This window comes from Mus caroli, unplaced genomic scaffold (assembly GCF_978045245.1).
Source record: "Mus caroli unplaced genomic scaffold, Mus_caroli_1 scaffold_16, whole genome shotgun sequence".
Lineage (NCBI taxonomy): Eukaryota > Metazoa > Chordata > Mammalia > Rodentia > Muridae > Mus > Mus caroli.
Genome location: NW_028227271.1, coordinates 5,263,628 through 5,280,065, shown reverse-complemented (window position 1 = coordinate 5,280,065; position 16,438 = coordinate 5,263,628). Strand labels below are relative to the sequence as shown.

Genomic DNA, 16,438 nt, shown 5'->3' with positions numbered 1-16,438 from the left:
TATGTACAGTTCAGAATGATCGCTGATACAAAACATGCCAAGGACAGGGGCGCTGGGGGTGGAGGAAGAGAGAGCGCTTTAAAAAAGGGAACCATTTCATCCGCTGTCACGAAGGACCAACCTTGCTGTACAGGATACACACAACACAAAAGAAAGTTCTTCACGGGTTCACACTTGTCAGCGATTTATTTTTTTTTTTTAAAGGGGGAGGGTCCTGGAGGTGAAGGTAGAAGGTAAAAAGGGAGAAACTGAAAATTGAGTGCAAGTGTAAACCAACCCAAAATACAAACACAGGGGGCGGGGTTGGGGGTGGGATTCTGATGCAATTATACAGGCGGGGTACTTTAAAAAAAAAAAAAAAACAACAACAACCAAAATTCCAACCTTGTAGCGTGGGTCTGAGTTATAGTTTATATAAAAATTAAAAACTGTATAAGGTTTCTTCACTAAATTCTACAGGACTATCGGATACCTAGCATATGCTTACAAAGTCTGCCCCTTCTCCTTTCCCAGTTCTAGGGCCCAAGTGCCAACCAGAGCCTGACTCACAGGAGACCATCTCCCCCACCTAATGCCTAGACCGTTCAGCTCTGTGGCTTTGGGGACAGCAAGCCCAGGTTCCCACTGTCTGGTCTAATTACAATGGTTTCCGTGGGAGTGTGTGGGGGAGCTGTCGTTCTCATAAGCATTTGCAGCTTGAAACAGTTGAGGAAGCAGCTTTTAAAAAAAAAAGAAAAAAAAAAAGGCCAGAAAAAAAAAAACCAAAAACCAAAAATCTCCCTACCCCCATCAATCCACAATTCCCCCAAATTTAAAACAAAACAAAAACCTAAAATCACAACAGCAACCGCCCTACCCCTCCAGCAGGCCTGCCCATTTGCCACCATCCAGCCCATCTCTACAATCCAGAGAATCTGATTCTTGAAAATAGTAATTACAAAATGCCCTCTGCCCACAGCCCCTAGGAGAGAACTGCATAGAAGCGTCATTTCATCCCCTCGGCTCCACCAGAGAGGGGTCTGAGGCCTCACACACCCTCTACCCTACCACCACCCGCAGGAAGAGGTTCGTCTGCAGCACAAGCTTGGGGGGGAAAAGGAAGGGAAAGGAAGATAAGGGCACCATCGACCCTCTGGCTCCCCCTGGGGCCAGCTCACTTTGTGCGTTATAACATAGTCCAACTAAACAACCCGGGTAAGAATCACCCAGCTTCTCTCTATACCCCCACCTTACAGCAGTCACAGCCAGGGGGTGGGGAGGGGGGGAGGAAAGGGCGGTAGGTTGGGTAGTGGAGGGGGCCCCCCCACAAGGGGAGCTCCATGTGTCCGCCCCACACCCCCCTACCATTTATAAACTGGTTTTGTAAAAAGAAAATAGATATATTTATATAGAATATATAAAGCACAAAAATTAGTAGTTTTACATTTGCTCTCCCCGGGGGTAGGGGGAGAGGGGAGGGCTCTCACCTCCGGCCGGCTCCCCCATGCCCCACAAGACTATGTACAACCCCATGTATAAATAGATAAATACCCCCCACCCTCCCCGCGCTGACACTAAGCTCCCCACCCCCACATCACCACCCATTCCCACCAGACCAGCAGCAGTTTGGTGACTGAGGGCAAGTGAGAGCTCTGGGCCACACCCGGCCTCACTGGGTATGGGCACGCCGCTCAGGGATAGCCCTCACCCTACCCCCCACACCCCGTCCAGGGGCTGGAGGGCAGATGGGCTCAGGATGAGGCTGGGAAAACAGGAGAGCGAGATCCTGGTCCTAGGTTTAGCACGCCCCTCCTGCCTCCATGTCCAGATGGAGAAGGAGGTCCTAGAGCAACTAGGACCAGTCACCCCCAACCTTCATCACCATTCGCCTCAGCCGCCATCCACGCCCATAATTAAAAACAAAGATGGATTTTTGTTGTTGTTATTGTTGTTGTTGTCCTTCTCCTACCCCCCTTCCACCCACTCAGACGAGGGCAGTGAGGTGGGGGAGAGAGTCGGGGCAGTAGGGGGCTCGGAGAGGGTCTCACATTTCAAAACAGCAAAAAATCCAACACTTAAATGAGGTAGGTGTGGGTGCGGGGTCTCCTTGCCCGGCTTGCCCGGCTTGCCCTCCTGGGCATCTGGATGCCTCTTCCCATCATGTTGCATTTGTCAGAGTGGAAAACAAGGAAACACAACCCATAGAGAGACAGAAACACAGAGGAAAAGAGGGAGACAGAGACAGATAGAGGAAGGGGATGGGGGTGAGGGTAGGGGCAGGACCCGGCAGGCAGGGCCAGGTGTGGGACCCGGCCTTTGGGATTGTCAAGCTTAGTCAAGTCTCTTTGCAGCCTTGAATTGGGCCAGCGAGGTCGGTGGAGGCAGCAGGGCTGAGGCCCAGCCGCACGCCCCTCCCTGCTCCCTGACACTTCTGGGTAGTCCCGGCCCATATCCCCCTCAAACCTGAGATGCCCAGCGGCTGCTCCTGTCTGTCCCCTCCTGGAACTGGGGGCAGATGCCAGCCTAAGGGCCGGTGGCAGGGAAGAAGGTTGTCCCTGGTGCCCAGGGTAGGCTTGGCCTAGGGTCCTCCGCCCCAGCCTCCTGCTCCAGGGGCTCCGGTCAGCCGGCAGCCCCAGCCCTGGGTCCTGGCTCTGGCTGCTACCTCTCTTCCCCCTCGTCCCTTTCAGGGAGGAGGCGGGAGTGGGGGGAACTCCCCTGCCTGGTAGCCTCAAAGCTTCTTAGTTCATCCATTTCCTACAGTTCCAGGCTCCACAGTGACAGGGGATCTTGTGCTGATCGTCCTCAAAGTCAAACTGATAGTCATAGGTCAGCTGGAAAGAGAAGGGGGACAGCATCAAGGCAGGCCCCATGAGGCTGCAGGCGAGGGGCCCCAACTGATGGTGTGAGAGGGGCCGTGATGGTCCTGGGGGCACAGGGTCAGGGCTCTCCTCTTACCTCCTCTCCTTTGGGGATTCGCCGGCTGGAGATGATAATAATTTTGTCCTCCTTGTCAAATGTCACAACCTCCGCTACACAGTTAGGGGCACAGGAGTGGTTAATGTACCTGGATGGCAGGACAGAGTCAGTGTCAGAGACACCAGGTGACACCCACATGGCCACCAGAGACACTTGAGTCCTCACGCTCACCTGGCAGGGCCTCCCGTCAACGTGGCGTCAATCACATGCTCGTTGTTTATCCGAAACATGTAAATACCACGGTTCTAGAAAGACAGTTGAGAAGGAGGAACCTGGGTTAGCAAGCAAACCTGGCAGCAGGCTTAGCTGACATGACCGGCCCAATTTCTCCTGTCTTCTCCCTCCTGCACGGTTTTCCAACTGCCTCCTGGATTCAAACCTGTCCCCAGGCTCCTAGGCCAAGGGTGGCCCCTCCACCACAGCAGCCCCAGCCACCCCACAGTACCTGCTCCTCATAGATTTTCTCCCGCCGATTGGCCACCTCATTGCGAATGATGGTGCCGATGTACTCAATGACCATCGTGTGCTTCTCCAGGTCCTTGGCTGCATAGAGCCCAAGGCCCTGGATACGCGAACGAGCCAGATACACATTGTTCTTCCACTCGGTGCGCAGGCGCCGGTACTGAGATGACTTGGAGTGCACAAACTGCTTGCTGTACGGGGTGTTGGTCTCGCCTGTGAAGGTGCTCTGATACGCCTTAGACATGCTGGTGCTGTTCAAGGTATGGGGCCTGGGGGGTGATACAGTCCATGACACGACAGCCTGAGAAGACCTTGCCCACCTCCTCCCTAGGAATGTGCTATCAGCAAGTACTACAAGTGCCTGCTGCTGTGTGAGTGGAGTAGAGGCATCTGGGTCTCAGCTTGAAGAGGCAGCAATTCCCTACTGGGACCCTTCTAGACACCCTGGGTAGCAGACACCACCCAGGACAGGGTTAGGTACAGAGAGGGAAGAGGCACCAATTCCCCTACACTGAGCCCGCTCTCCCACCTCAGACTGTCTACCACCCTCCTGTCAAACCATGCTCAATGCCACACTCTTGGAGGTCTTCCCCAAGGCCGGAATTTAAGATGGCGGTTTGTTTAATCGGATTAAGTCCTACCTCTTGCATATGCTGTAAGCCCTGAAAATGGGGGCCATCTGTACCACAGTGGCTCCATCTGATTTTTAAGTGGCTGTGAGTTCACAGCCTGAAGATGACATCGTTGCCTCTCTTCAGGCCGTCCCGCTCTGCGGCATAGCATTGGGCTCTGTGCAGACAGCTCAGTGCAGGGGAAAGACTGCTGCCTGGCGGGAGGGAGCCTTTCACCACCCTAGGAAGGTCTTGCCCAGAGCAGTGGTTTTCAAACACTCCGGTGCTTTTCTCTTTATTTAGCAGATTCTTTCCTCCAGCAAAATGTTGACTGTAACTCCAATCCACAGGTGAAAACAGAGCTCCTCTGGCTAAGTCCAATCTTACGAAGGTGTAGTTACACACACGGGCAAGCCTGCCCACTGGCTTCTATGTGCTGGGGCTTTAGGAACAATGTACTTACAGTTTGAAAACCACTGTTGTAGAGCATCAAGGTCTAGGGCTAACTAGGGGTAGAGTGTTCGACATTCTATGACAGCCTTCAAGCCACCAAAGGCCTTCATGGAAAGCCTGCTACCATGGGCTCTGCCTCCCTCTACCCGAGGACCAAGGTTAGGCTACTGTGGTACACAGAAAGACCAGCAACCCACAAGTTAAGAGGAGGGCCTAGTCCCAGCTGTGTGACCTTATCTAGTCACACAGTCTTTCTGGGACTCAGTTTTCTCAGCTATAAAATGGGGATCATACCACCTGCCCTACCTACCTCATAAGGTTGTTGTGAGGATCAAATGAGATAATGGATGTGAAAACGCTTTGAAAGAAAAAGTATAAAGTGCTATACAAACGGAAGGCTGCAGTGCTTCTCGCTACTACTTCCAGTTACTTATCTCTAAACCAACTCAGACTGCAAAGGGAATGTGCCCTAGTCACTCAAGGGTGTCTGAAGTTTGGGAGAATCACCGGCCCCTCTGGAAGCAAAACCAAAGAAGAAAGAAGTGACCAGCTCCCATATACATCTTACCATTGTCTACCAGGAACCTCCCCAGCAGCCATTCCCAGGGTGCCCAAGAGAACTCTGTCCTGTTTCCCTGGTCAATCCAGTGGGCCTGAGCTGAGTAGGGAAGAGGAAAGGGGTACCCCAGGAAGATTTGTGTGCCTCTAATCAGGTCTAAGGGCGACTCCCCAGGTTCCTGGAAACAACTCTGATCTGCATCTCAAACCCTCAGAACGCAGCCAGATGGTCCTACCACACCTACAGCCCATGGCCTAGTGGCACAAGCTCACCGTTTGTAGTGTGTGAGGATTTTCGGTTCTGATCTGGCACAGCCGGTGGGGTTGATCATGAGCGGTAACTCCATCAGAGGGTGGCGCCCATAGCGGAATAAATAGTTCTGACAGCTCTCCACCCCAGGTAGCTGTGGACACAGGGATGACTGCCTCACTCCTGAGACTTCCCGGGACCGGTATTCCCACCGTGACCCCAGCTCCTTGCCGCTTGCTTACCGATTCAGCTATGCGAAGCACTGCATGCACTGTCAGCCCAAAGAGTTCTTCGCCTTTCAGGTACTCAGGGAAGAGTCTCAGCATGTCGGCTTCTTTTCTCATGGCGGCCACAGGCTCAATGATGCGGTTCCACACAGCTGGATGCGAGACAGACAGCACCCTTTAGGGTAACACTTGCCAAGCCCCATCCTAAGCTCCACTTCCCGCCACATGGCCATCAGTTCTCGTGGCTCTTTAGGACTCCCACCTCATTTCCTAGAACAGTTTCAATGTGGAGGGGAGTGACAGAGCCTGTGATACTGAGATAAGTACAGGGCCCAGAGACCAAGCAGGAGCCACAGTTCTTACTGAACGGACAGACATACTTTGCAGTTGAATAGAGTATGTTTAAGTTTGAGCAACGGCTATGGAACTTAAGCCAAACACCCAAGTCTCCCGAGACTCAGTCACTGTGCGTCTGTGTACACTCATGTAATGGCAAGGCTTACCTTCTGGGTTGCAGTGGACAGAACAACCAGCATGAGTCACTCAACTAGCTCAACTGTGACACACAATACAAGCTCACTAAAACCTACTTCCTGCTGCTTACCATCATCAGTACAGACACACGGACACACACACTAATCCCAGCCCTTGGGAGGCAGAGGCAGGTGGATCTCTGAATTCAAGGCCAGCCTGGTCTACAAAACTAGTTCCAGGACAGCTAGAGTTGTAACACAGAGAAACCCTGTCTTGAAAAACAAAACAAAAAACTTTTTAAATTAAAAAAACGTTTGAAGGGGGTGAGGTGGGGCTGCAGCTCAGTGGTCTGAGTTTGCCTAGCAGGTCCATGTTTCTGGGTTCCACCCCCTGTCCCACAAAAACAAAACTCTAAAAAGATTTTATATATGGACAAAAGGGAATTGAAAGTTGTGTATAATAGACAATAGGATCTTAAAACATCACCATTCAACTGGACACTGTGGAACAAGCCTTTAATCTCAACACTTGAGAGGCAGAGGCAGGTGGATCCCTGTGAGTTCAGAGCCAGGTTGGTCACAGACCAAGTTCCAGGACAGCCAGGGCTACTTCTGTCTCAGAAAAATAAAAACAAAAATTTTAGGCTGGGAGAGATGGCCTGATGGTTGAGAGCACAGGCTATTCCTCCAAAGAACCAAGGGTCAATTCCCAGGACCCACATGATAGTTCAAAACAGAGTGTAACTCGTATGTATGGTACATATACATGAAAAAACACCAATATATATGTGTGGTACATATGCATGGAAAAACACCAATATATAAATATATTATATATAGCCAGGCACTGGTGGTACACGCCTAGCAGGAGGACCTCTGAGTTCGAGGCCAGTCTGGACTACAGAGTCGGTTCCAGGACAGTCAGGCTACACAGAGAAACCCTGTCTTGGAAAAAAACAAAGAAAAAACCTAAACCATACACACACACACACACACACACACACACACGCACACACACATACACAACCACACACACGCATGCACATACACAACCACACACATGCACATATACACATGCATGCATGTGTATACACATACAGGCATACACATGCATGGGCATGCACTTTCTTTCGCATGCGCACACACATACCATTTAATCTACCAAGGTCATGGGAAAAAAGCTAAAATACGAAGCTTTTTTTTTTTTTTTTTTTTTTTTTTTTAGACCAGGTCTCCCAGGCTGGCTTCCATAGATATCTGAGGAGGACCTTGAACTTGAGATCTTCCAACTGTCACCTCCCATGTACTGACATTACAGGCATGAGGCAGCATGCCTGGCTGAGCAAAACAGTTTCAACTGCAAAGGGAGAATGCCTGAGAAAGGCTGAACCCCATCATTTGGGGTTTTTAAGATACTGTGTGGCTTGAGGCAGGGGCAGGTCACTATATAAAAGCGGTTCTTTCTCTGTAAAGAGACTCCTGGAATAACCTGCCAGGCCCACTGCGGTGCTCACCTTGGGGAGATGCATCGGTGAAGACCAGATCCTCTAAACCCTGCTCAATGACTTTGATCACAAACTCAGGCCGTCCATTGTTCTCACTGATGGAACAGCGGTAGCAACAGCGACGATTGTTAGTACGAAGACTCCAGTAGATGCGCGTGGCCTCGTAGCCCACAGGATAGAGTGCAGTGGCACTGTGGAAGTCAGCCATCTGGTGTGGGAGCAGCTGTCCGATGGCATGGAACACAAGGCCTCCTACTCGGAACATGTGTAGCCGCTCTCCCCGCTGGATGATGCTAGCGATCTGCTTCACCTCGTCCCGCTCAATGTAGACCCTCCGGAAGACAGCAAACGAGCTGAGCTCCTGCTCACAGGGGCCCTTGATCTTGTGCACTGGACACAGCATGGTCTTGTCCTTGAAGAACATGCACTTAGCGCGGATGGCACAGGCAAAATGGTAGACATTGGGGCAACGCATGCGGTTGCAGCTGCTAGTGGCACCAGTTCGCTGGCACAGGGAGCACTTGGTTAGCAATCCTCGGTGCAAGGCAACCTCCACATTCATCAATGCCCCGCCCTGGGTCTCATACACTTCCGTGGACCACAGGGCACAGTTGAGGTGTACCCAGAGGTCCAAGTCGAGGTTGAGCAGGCGGGCGGGCCCATCGGTGGCACCGTCTCCCTCTTCATGACAGAAGCAGCATCGGCGGTTATCTCGCGGCACCTTGCTTGGTCTCAAAGCTGTACCAAACTGCTCCATAAACTCTGCCACCTCCCGCTCATCCTCTTGATGGCCACTCCCCTTCTGGATGGTGAGCAGGAGCCGCAGCCGCTTCCAGCGCACCCCTTTCCACTTTTTGAGGCGTGGGGGGCGGGAATCTTCACTCTCTTCAGGGGGTCGTGCTCGGGGTTTGGGGCGGGCAGATTCAGGGGATGAAGCCAGTGGTAGAGGTGAAGGGGTGGGTGGCTCAGCGGGCCTTTCAGCCTCAAGTTCAACCATGGGCTCAGCGGGAGGGCTGGCAGGAGAGGGTGCCAAAGGGGACGGAGGTGGGGAAGGTTCCTCAGGAGGTGGGGCGGAGAGCTGCCTCACGTCCAGGTTGGAGACATTGTAGGTGTAGCTGTGCTGGATGGATGGCTCTGGGGCAGGACTCTCCTACAGGAACGCCCCTGGATGTTAGTGTCAGTCCCTCAGCCAGCCAACCCCTTCCTCCAGGCTCCACGCCCTCAAAAGACCACTGTCCTCTCTGCCCTGGGAGTACCGTCTTCCTAAAACAGACCCTTCTCTCCCAAACTCACCTGCTTCAAGAGGCTCAAGATGTCTAACTGGCTCTTGAGGGTGTAGCCAGGCAATACTGCATCAAACTGCTTTAGCCAATCAGGTCCTGTGTCTGGGCTCTTGCCACTCAAACCTTTTTCTTTCCCACCTATAGAAAGGAAAAGGGTTAGTCTCCCACCAGAACTCCCCCTGATCTGAACGTGGTCTCCTGCTCTACTCACCAGGGCCTTCAGCTTCCCCCTTCTTGGGCTCGAGGCCTGCCCGGGCAGGGCCGTCTGGGAACAGCACCTCATATGAGTTGGGTATCTTCATGCTTAGCAGCTCAGCTACTGCTACCATGACACCGTTCAGGTTCTGCTGGGGCAGAAGAGAGGATGTGAGCAAACCCGTCAGCAGTGTCACAGTGAGCGCCACTCATAGAGACTGCTCAGTAAGGCAAGGACACCACAAACCCGCTGCACGGAGGGTGCTCAGAGCTCCCTGCTCCACAGAGCTCTCCTTACATAGCTTCTCCTAAACTGTGGCAGGGATAGAGCTTCACAGAGAGAATGGTAAGACTGTCTACAAACAAACTGCTACTGTTGTCTTAACCATTCTCCAGCTCTCTTTGACCACAGAACCCTGAAGCAAAGCTCCACCGATTGTGACTGGAGGGTGAGGTCTCACAGCACCTGTCACTCGACAGCCTGTTAGTTGACTGTCTCTTTATCCGGGCATGATGAGCCCTACGAGGGACCCTACTTCCCTCACTGAGCCCAGTCCTTAGCCCAGCCTTTCAAGAAGAAGCAGATATTCAGGACAAATATTTGGACAGTTGTAACTTTTGTATCCAGACAAGCTCTGAAGACTGCCCTCTGACCCAAGGTACCCCTGGGACACACCTTGGCGGCGGCGGCAGAGACTGTGAGCATGACTGACACCTCACTTCCCTTGCCCTTCTCCCAAGCTGTAGCAGGCAGCTTTCCAGGGACCTCCAGGTCAAGGACCCCATAAGGTTTGGTGTCTGGGAAGACTGGACAGAGAGAGAAAAGCGTGTAGTCAGCCACTTCCCACCATCACCCTAGCCCCCGGCTGCCTACCCACGCAGCAAGCAGCACATACCAGGGATGCCGGTGCGAGGGATGATAGGGATGACAGGGGAGAGGGCCCGGTTGTCTTGCTCCCATCGGCCAGATCCCAGCTGAGGAAAACGCGGGGCCTCTTCCCCAAGGATGCTCTCAGGGGACGAAGCTGGCACAATGCTGTCAGGAGAATCGCTGTCCTCGTCACTCTCCATTCTGCAGGTTGGATACAAACAGTGCTGGTCCAGCCTCAAGTCATGGATTCTCCCCGTCAGAGATAAGAGACCAGGAGGTGCGGCCATAACTGACACCCTCCCCACTGTTCCCCACCTGACATCCTCGGTCTGATTGTGAGGGGGTGTGGGCAGAGCAGCCAGCAGGTCTAAACTCTTCACTTCTGCATCTGAGGGGTGGGAGAGAGGAGAGTCAAGGGGAGTGTGGAGATGCTCTGTCCCTAACACCTCAGGTTCAATCAGCCATTGTCATCAACTAGCTACTCAACTAACAGTAGGGCAGGAAAACTATACACACTGAGCCTTCCTTGTGTGCCACACTCATTTCAAGCCACTTATATAGCACAGGCTAGCTGACTTCAAACTCATAATCCCTGCTGTCTTCAGCTCCGACCAGGACCGCAGGCAGAGTCACACCACCACTCCTTATTTACACCCTTTAACAGCCGCGAGATGAACTCTACAGTATCCAAGCTAGGAGGACATCACGGCTCCATCAAGTCAACCAAGCTACGTGGTCCAAGCTTCATAGCTAAGTACACTCATGTGTTGGAGCTCAAATGTTGGTCAGACTGGGGTTCCATACCCAGGAACGCTGGACTGTTTCTTCTCACAAAACTTCCCTCAGATTCACCCCGTTGCTGTTTGCTTTTGCAAGCCTCCAGAAGCCATAGCCTTCCCAACAGTCCCTTCCCACCAAATGTCTCAGTGTAAGTGCACAAGGCAGTGTGATACTGAGTGGCAGGACACCACTGCGTGTCAGGAACTCATCCATCAAGGCCCGAGAGACCAGTTTCTCACTCACCCCTCAGCGCTCCTTCACTGTCCTGGGCAGAGGCTGTGTCCTTGGGGCGCTCCCCCAGCTCGTCAGAGGGAGTAACACCATTCACCATCTTCTGCTGCACCGATGGGGGTGGGGTGGGGGGCAGCGACGAGGGTGGTGTCGGCGGGTTACTCAGGTTATTCTGGGGGGTGGGGTGGGTGTTGTGTGCAAGATGGCATAGGGACACTGGAATAACCTCCTGGCCCCACATGACACCAGCATTCTCCTCCAGTCTCTCATCCCCACCTCCAACCCCAACAATCTTATTACTCCCAAAAAGTATCGCCATTTTTCTGACCTTGGTGAGCAGCTGAGAATAGTAGTCAGGGCCGGTGTGCAGAGCCCCACTTCCAAAGGCCCCCCTGAGCTGGCTCTGCCCGCTGACTAGGCAGCCACTGCCAAAGGGAGCAAAGAGGCTAAAATTGGCGGTGATGGTGGGCTCCGTCAGCGGCAGCTGGGACAGTTCCTAGGAGGGGCAAGATGACAATGCTGGAGAGGCGTAGCTTCCACAGCATCTAGTCAGACCTTGGAGGACAGGCTGCCCACCCACCTATCCTGAGGGAGACCATGGGACCGTCTCCTGGGGATCACCTGTTTTAGCTGTTTCAATAAGGCCTCATTGGCCCTGACCCCATCTTCTTTCCGCAGCTTCTTTCGGGAGCTCGGCAATCTGTCACTTGTCTTCTGCACCCGCTTAGGCTTCGCTGGCAAAGGTTTTCTTGTGGCTGCATCCTAAACCAGACAAGCGCTGTGAAGGCAGCTGCCCTTACCTCTTATGACCCAGCCCTGCTCATCTGACCTCCACAGTCACAACACTCGATCCAAAGTACTCACCTCTTTGTTGCTGGAAGTACCCTGTAGTTTCTGCTCCAGCCCTGACAGCTTGCTATCAATGTGTCCATTGATCTCAGCTCGAAGCCCCTCAGGCCCCCGCCCAGCACCAAGTTGCACATTCTTTGCCCGTAGAAGCTTCTGCAAGAGCAGATGCCCAGCCTCCGAGCGGGAGCCTGCTAGCAGAAGGTGGTTGCTGGTGCCTGGTGCCCCAGCCGGCTCGCCATTGGCCTCCCTTTTCACTGTCTGTGCACCCAGGGCACACGGCTCTTCCCGAGGCTCCTGCTTGATGCTGAGCTGGGACGGCTCATGTACCACCTGTCCGTTCACCTGCTCCAGATGCCCGGGTACCAGGCTGCTCTGCTCGGGCTTTTGGGCTTCTGTGAGGTTGTCTGAGGGGTCCCAAGGTCCTAGCCCCTTGCCAAAGAAAGTATCTGCAAGCTGGGCAGCAGCAGGTGAGACCCTCCCAGGAGGCAGCTCCAAGGCTGGCCCCTGGGGCTTTGGAGTCCCTGGATGGGTTGGGTTTAGCTGGGCACTGGGGGAAGGTAATTGTGAAGGTCTCTTTGGCTCTTGGGGACTGGAAGGTGGAGGTGTGGGATGGACAGGGCCAAGCACTGGTCCTGTAGATAAGGCTCCTTGTGGGGCAGGGAGCCGGGGTGGGCCCTGAGGTCGAGACCCTGCCCCTAGCTCCTGGAGGGGTCCTGTCTGAGATGCAGAAAAACCCCCAGGTTGAGGTTGGCAGCCCAGGAGGCCCTGGAGGGGAGAGGGCTGGGTCCCGGGCTCCTGGAACGGTGGAGTCTGGCGTACTGCCTGACTCTGCTGTAGCTGCCGCTGCATGAGGAGTGCCTGCAGCTGCTGCTGCTGCTGCGGGCTCAGGTGCCGCAGCTGTGGGTTTTTGGCCAGGACTCCTTGGAGCTGTGCTCGAAGTTGACCCACTGTAGGCATGACTCCAGCTCCAGGAGGACCCTGCCCAGACTGCGGAGCAGGTCCTGATTTGGGAGGCTGTGACCCTGTGTTATTTTGAATGGGTCGATCTAGCCCAAGGGGCTGTTGGGAGCCCAGAAGGTTCTGGGCCATAGGTCCAGGCTGCTCCCCCAAGGAAACAGAGGGTTGAGCCAGCAGGTGGGGTACAGATGGGGACTCAAAGGAGGATCCACTCCCTAGCTGCTGCCCATGGCTTCCTCCACCTGCTGTGTGAAGCAAGTTCACCTGGGGCTGGGGTTGTCCTGGGAGCCTGAGCGGTGGCTGCAGCTGCATTGAGGTGGGCTGAGATTGAGCCTGGGATTGGACAAGTAGGAGCTGTGAGTCTCCAGAAATGGAAGGCTTCACCTCCCCTGGCTCAACAGACATTGGCTCAGGTGTAGTCCCCACTGCTGGTGGCCCTCCTTGATGTGTTGAAGGTCCCTCAGTGACCTCTGAAGGAAGCGCTGTCTCTGCATTGTTTTGTTCCTTGCCTGTCAGGAGGAGGGTTGGGCCTAGGGCTCCAGGGCTAGAAAAGTGTTGAAGAGGCTTGACTGGCAGGCCAGGGCCAAGTGTCACTTGCTGCTGCTGCTGTTGCTGTTGTTGCTGCTGCTGCTGCTGCTGTTGTTGCTGCTGCTGCTGCTGCTGTTGCTGTTGTTGCTGCTGCTGCTGCTGCTGCGGAGATAATAAAGTTCGATTCTGGTTCAAGAGGCCCATCTGCTGTTGCTGAAGCTGCAGCTGTTGTTGCTGGTGCAGCTGCTGCTGCAAGTGCAGCTGCTGCTGTTGTTGCTGCTGCTGCAGGTGTTGCTGTTGCTGCAGCTGCTGCTGTTGTTGCTGCTGCTGCAGATGTTGCTGTTGCTGGAGCTGTTGCTGTTGTTGCTGCTGCTGGAGCTGCAGCTGTTGCTGTTGTAGCTGTTGCTGTTGTTGTTGCTGTTGTAGCTGTTGCTGCTGTAGCTGTTGCTGCTGCTGCTGTAGCATCTGTTGCTGCTGTAGCTGTTGCTGTTGCTGCTGTAAAGAACCCAAAGCCTGAGCACTCATTTTGGGCTGTCCACCATGTGACATCATTCCTTGCTGAAGTTGGGAAAGCCCTGTCATAGATCCCTGCTGTTGTTGTTGTTGTTGTTGCTGCTGCTGCTGCTGCTGCTGCTGCTGCTGCTGCTGGGCTGTGAGCAGCCGGTGTCCCATAAGGCTGTGACCCTGTTGTGCCAGCTGAGGGGAGCTCAGCACCCTGGACTGAGTCATAAGCACCTGTCTGTGAGGGCCCTGAGGACCCAGAGCTCCAGAGTGCTGTTGCTGCTGCTGCTGCTGCAGCACCGTCACCTGGGCAGGACCAAGCAGGCCCTGGGATCCCTGGGACTGCTGGGGGGACAACTGCTGGACCAGGAGGCCCTGGTGGTTGCTGGGAGGCAGAAGGCCCTGAGGCTTAGGACCCAGAACCTGGTTCTGTACTCCGGGACCCTGTTGTTGTTGGATTGCCACCTGCCCTAAGAGGTGTTGCTGTTGTTGTTGCTGTTGTTGTTGTTGCTGCTGCTGCTGCTGCTGCTGCTGTAGTTTCTGAGCCAGCTGCATTCGTTGCTGCTGCAGCTGTAGTTGCCTTTCCTGTAAAAGCCTCGAGTCAGGTCCAAGACTTCGGAGAGTAAGATTGCCGGGGAAGAAGCTCCCGGAGGGGCCAGTCAAGGATCCAGCCACACCAGAATGCTGCTGTTGCTGCTGTTGGGCCAAGGTAGTATTGAGGAATGGACCACCAGACTGTCCAGGTAGTACCATACCCCCTGGAGGCAGACGAAGACCGCCAGCTTGCCCACCCGGAGGTGCCTGTGGTGGCTGTAACCCATGGGCAGGGAGCAGCTGGCCAGGGAGCTTGGTGAGTACCCGAGGATTCTGAGAAGGGCTGACAGCCAGCACAGCTGAGTGCTGCTGCTGTTGCTGCTGCTGCTGCTGCTGTTGCTGCTGCTGCTGCTGCTTGTTCCGATATTCTGCCATGAGATTTGTGTGCTCTTTCTGCTGTTTCCGGACCTAACATAGGAGGGTTGGAGAGGTCAGCCTGGAGACTGCCCACCCTGCCGTCCCTTTCCCCTGGTCTCTCGGTTCTAAGCTCTGCTCCCTCCCCACCTGATCCAGCTGCTTCTGGATCTTGCTCTGCTGCTCAGTGACCAGCTTGAGCTTCTCGGCATCGGCTTCGGGGAACTCGCGGCCAGCCTTTTTGGCAGTGCGCTGCTTGGCACACAGAGCCTTCCGAGACTTGCGGTGCACACCAATCTGCTCCTCTAGCACCTTCAGCTGCATCTGTAGGAGCTGCTGGGTGTGGAACAGCCACTCCTCATACTGCCGCTGGTCAGCCTCATCTGGGAATAGAACTTGTATGTTAAGATCCACAAAACAGTGACCTCCTTCCAGAATTCCTAACCATTGCTCTGCACCCTCCTCCTTTTGCCCATACTCACTGATCACTCCCTGGGCAAAAGTGGGCGGGTTAGGACGAGGCTGGGCAGGGTCACCAGGATTCCGTTCCTGTGGAAAAGACATTTCTAGAAGGTCACTGTTCCATGGCAGGCCCTCAGAAAGGAAGCCCAGTGAGACAGAACACAGGTTCCACTTTCCCCTCACCTGGCCACTCCCAGGTGCCACATGGTTCTGAAGATCACTGCCAGACCCCCCGGAGAGCCTCTGTGCCAGCAGGGACACTTGCTGCCTACAGTTTATAAAGCACAGGGCATTCTGGTGTCAGTGAGGGCACAGGTCACACACAAAGCAATGGGCATGTTGGGAGGGAACCAGGACAACAAATGACATAAGAGAGTCAGCCCACCCCAGTCCCAAGTCTCACCTGTTCATACCAGGTGCTACCCCAATGCTGCCCTGAGCCATCACTTTCTTAATGCCTTTCAAAGCTACCATCTTGGCCTTTGCAATAGGATCAATGATGTCTTCTGCAGCAAATTTGTCTAGGTCTGAGGAAGGAAGAGATAAACAAGCTGGGTTTGAGAGTCCAGGCTCCGTGGCATGATGGCTATTTTTCCCAATGCCCTGACCTCTACATAAAGAACAACAATGTGGCAAGTCTCCTCAGCTAAGCCAGGAACGCGGTGATGCAGCACTAGCACTCCTGAAACACCGTCCCGTGTCTCTACGCTGTAAGAAACGGCATCAGTGGGTGTCTGCTCAGGCAGGCGGCACTGCTCTACTGTTGAAGCCTCAGTTTCCCTCACTCGATCAGAGACAAAGATTGCTATTCTGCCTACCTCCTTCCTGGTGCTAGAGAGGATCATGTTAAAATAAAGGCATGCTTTCCGAGCCAGACAGAACTCTTACAAGTAGTAGTCTACAACCAACACAGCCCAATTACCCAAGGTGGAGGCACTGTGGCAAAGCCTTAGACAGCAGCTGTCTGTGACACAAAAACATCACCCAGCAGCCCACTGTCCTGCTAGTCTAGGACTGAGGGAACAACAACAACAACAACAAAAACTGCTGAGCAGTGGTGGCGCACGCTTTTAATCCCAGCACTTGGGAGGCAGAGGCAGGCAGATTTCTGAGTTCGAGGCCAGCCAGGGCTATACAGAGAAACCCTGTCTCGGAAAACAACAACAAAACAAAAACAACAACAACCAAAAAAACCTAAAAGGGCACAGTGGTGCACATCTGTAATTCTAGCTCATGGAGGCTACCATAGAAGATTTTAAATTTAAAGCCAGCCTGTGCAATATAGTGAGAGCATGCCTCAGAAGACAGACCACACTAGAATAAACCAGGTATGGTGGCA

General features: G+C 53.8%; 1 protein-coding gene across 7 annotated transcripts in view; it reads right to left on the bottom strand.

Moving 5' to 3' along the window:
- Positions 1-1,537: 1,537 nt before the first annotated feature.
- The window catches only part of Kmt2d (lysine methyltransferase 2D), a 38,693-nt gene continuing 23,792 nt past the window's right edge, over positions 1,538-16,438 (bottom strand). For 6 of the 7 annotated variants that reach the window (XM_085831510.1, XM_085831514.1, XM_085831512.1 and 3 more), the window contains 20 exons: positions 15,503-15,626; positions 15,283-15,367; positions 15,120-15,186; positions 14,788-15,020; positions 11,719-14,691; positions 11,476-11,616; positions 11,183-11,350; positions 10,867-11,026; positions 10,159-10,231; positions 9,869-10,044; positions 9,649-9,779; positions 8,989-9,121; positions 8,788-8,915; positions 7,504-8,644; positions 5,532-5,668; positions 5,313-5,443; positions 3,401-3,686; positions 3,127-3,200; positions 2,935-3,043; positions 1,538-2,810 (listed from right to left, as the gene is read on the bottom strand). In XM_085831510.1, coding sequence (XP_085687636.1) covers positions 2,718-2,810; positions 2,935-3,043; positions 3,127-3,200; positions 3,401-3,686; positions 5,313-5,443; positions 5,532-5,668; positions 7,504-8,644; positions 8,788-8,915; positions 8,989-9,121; positions 9,649-9,779; positions 9,869-10,044; positions 10,159-10,231; positions 10,867-11,026; positions 11,183-11,350; positions 11,476-11,616; positions 11,719-14,691; positions 14,788-15,020; positions 15,120-15,186; positions 15,283-15,367; positions 15,503-15,626 — 6,563 coding nt within the window. In that variant the 3' untranslated portion in view covers positions 1,538-2,717. The remainder of the gene's footprint in view (positions 2,811-2,934; positions 3,044-3,126; positions 3,201-3,400; positions 3,687-5,312; positions 5,444-5,531; positions 5,669-7,503; positions 8,645-8,787; positions 8,916-8,988; positions 9,122-9,648; positions 9,780-9,868; positions 10,045-10,158; positions 10,232-10,866; positions 11,027-11,182; positions 11,351-11,475; positions 11,617-11,718; positions 14,692-14,787; positions 15,021-15,119; positions 15,187-15,282; positions 15,368-15,502; positions 15,627-16,438) is intronic. The other variant, XM_085831515.1, reaches the window with a different exon arrangement.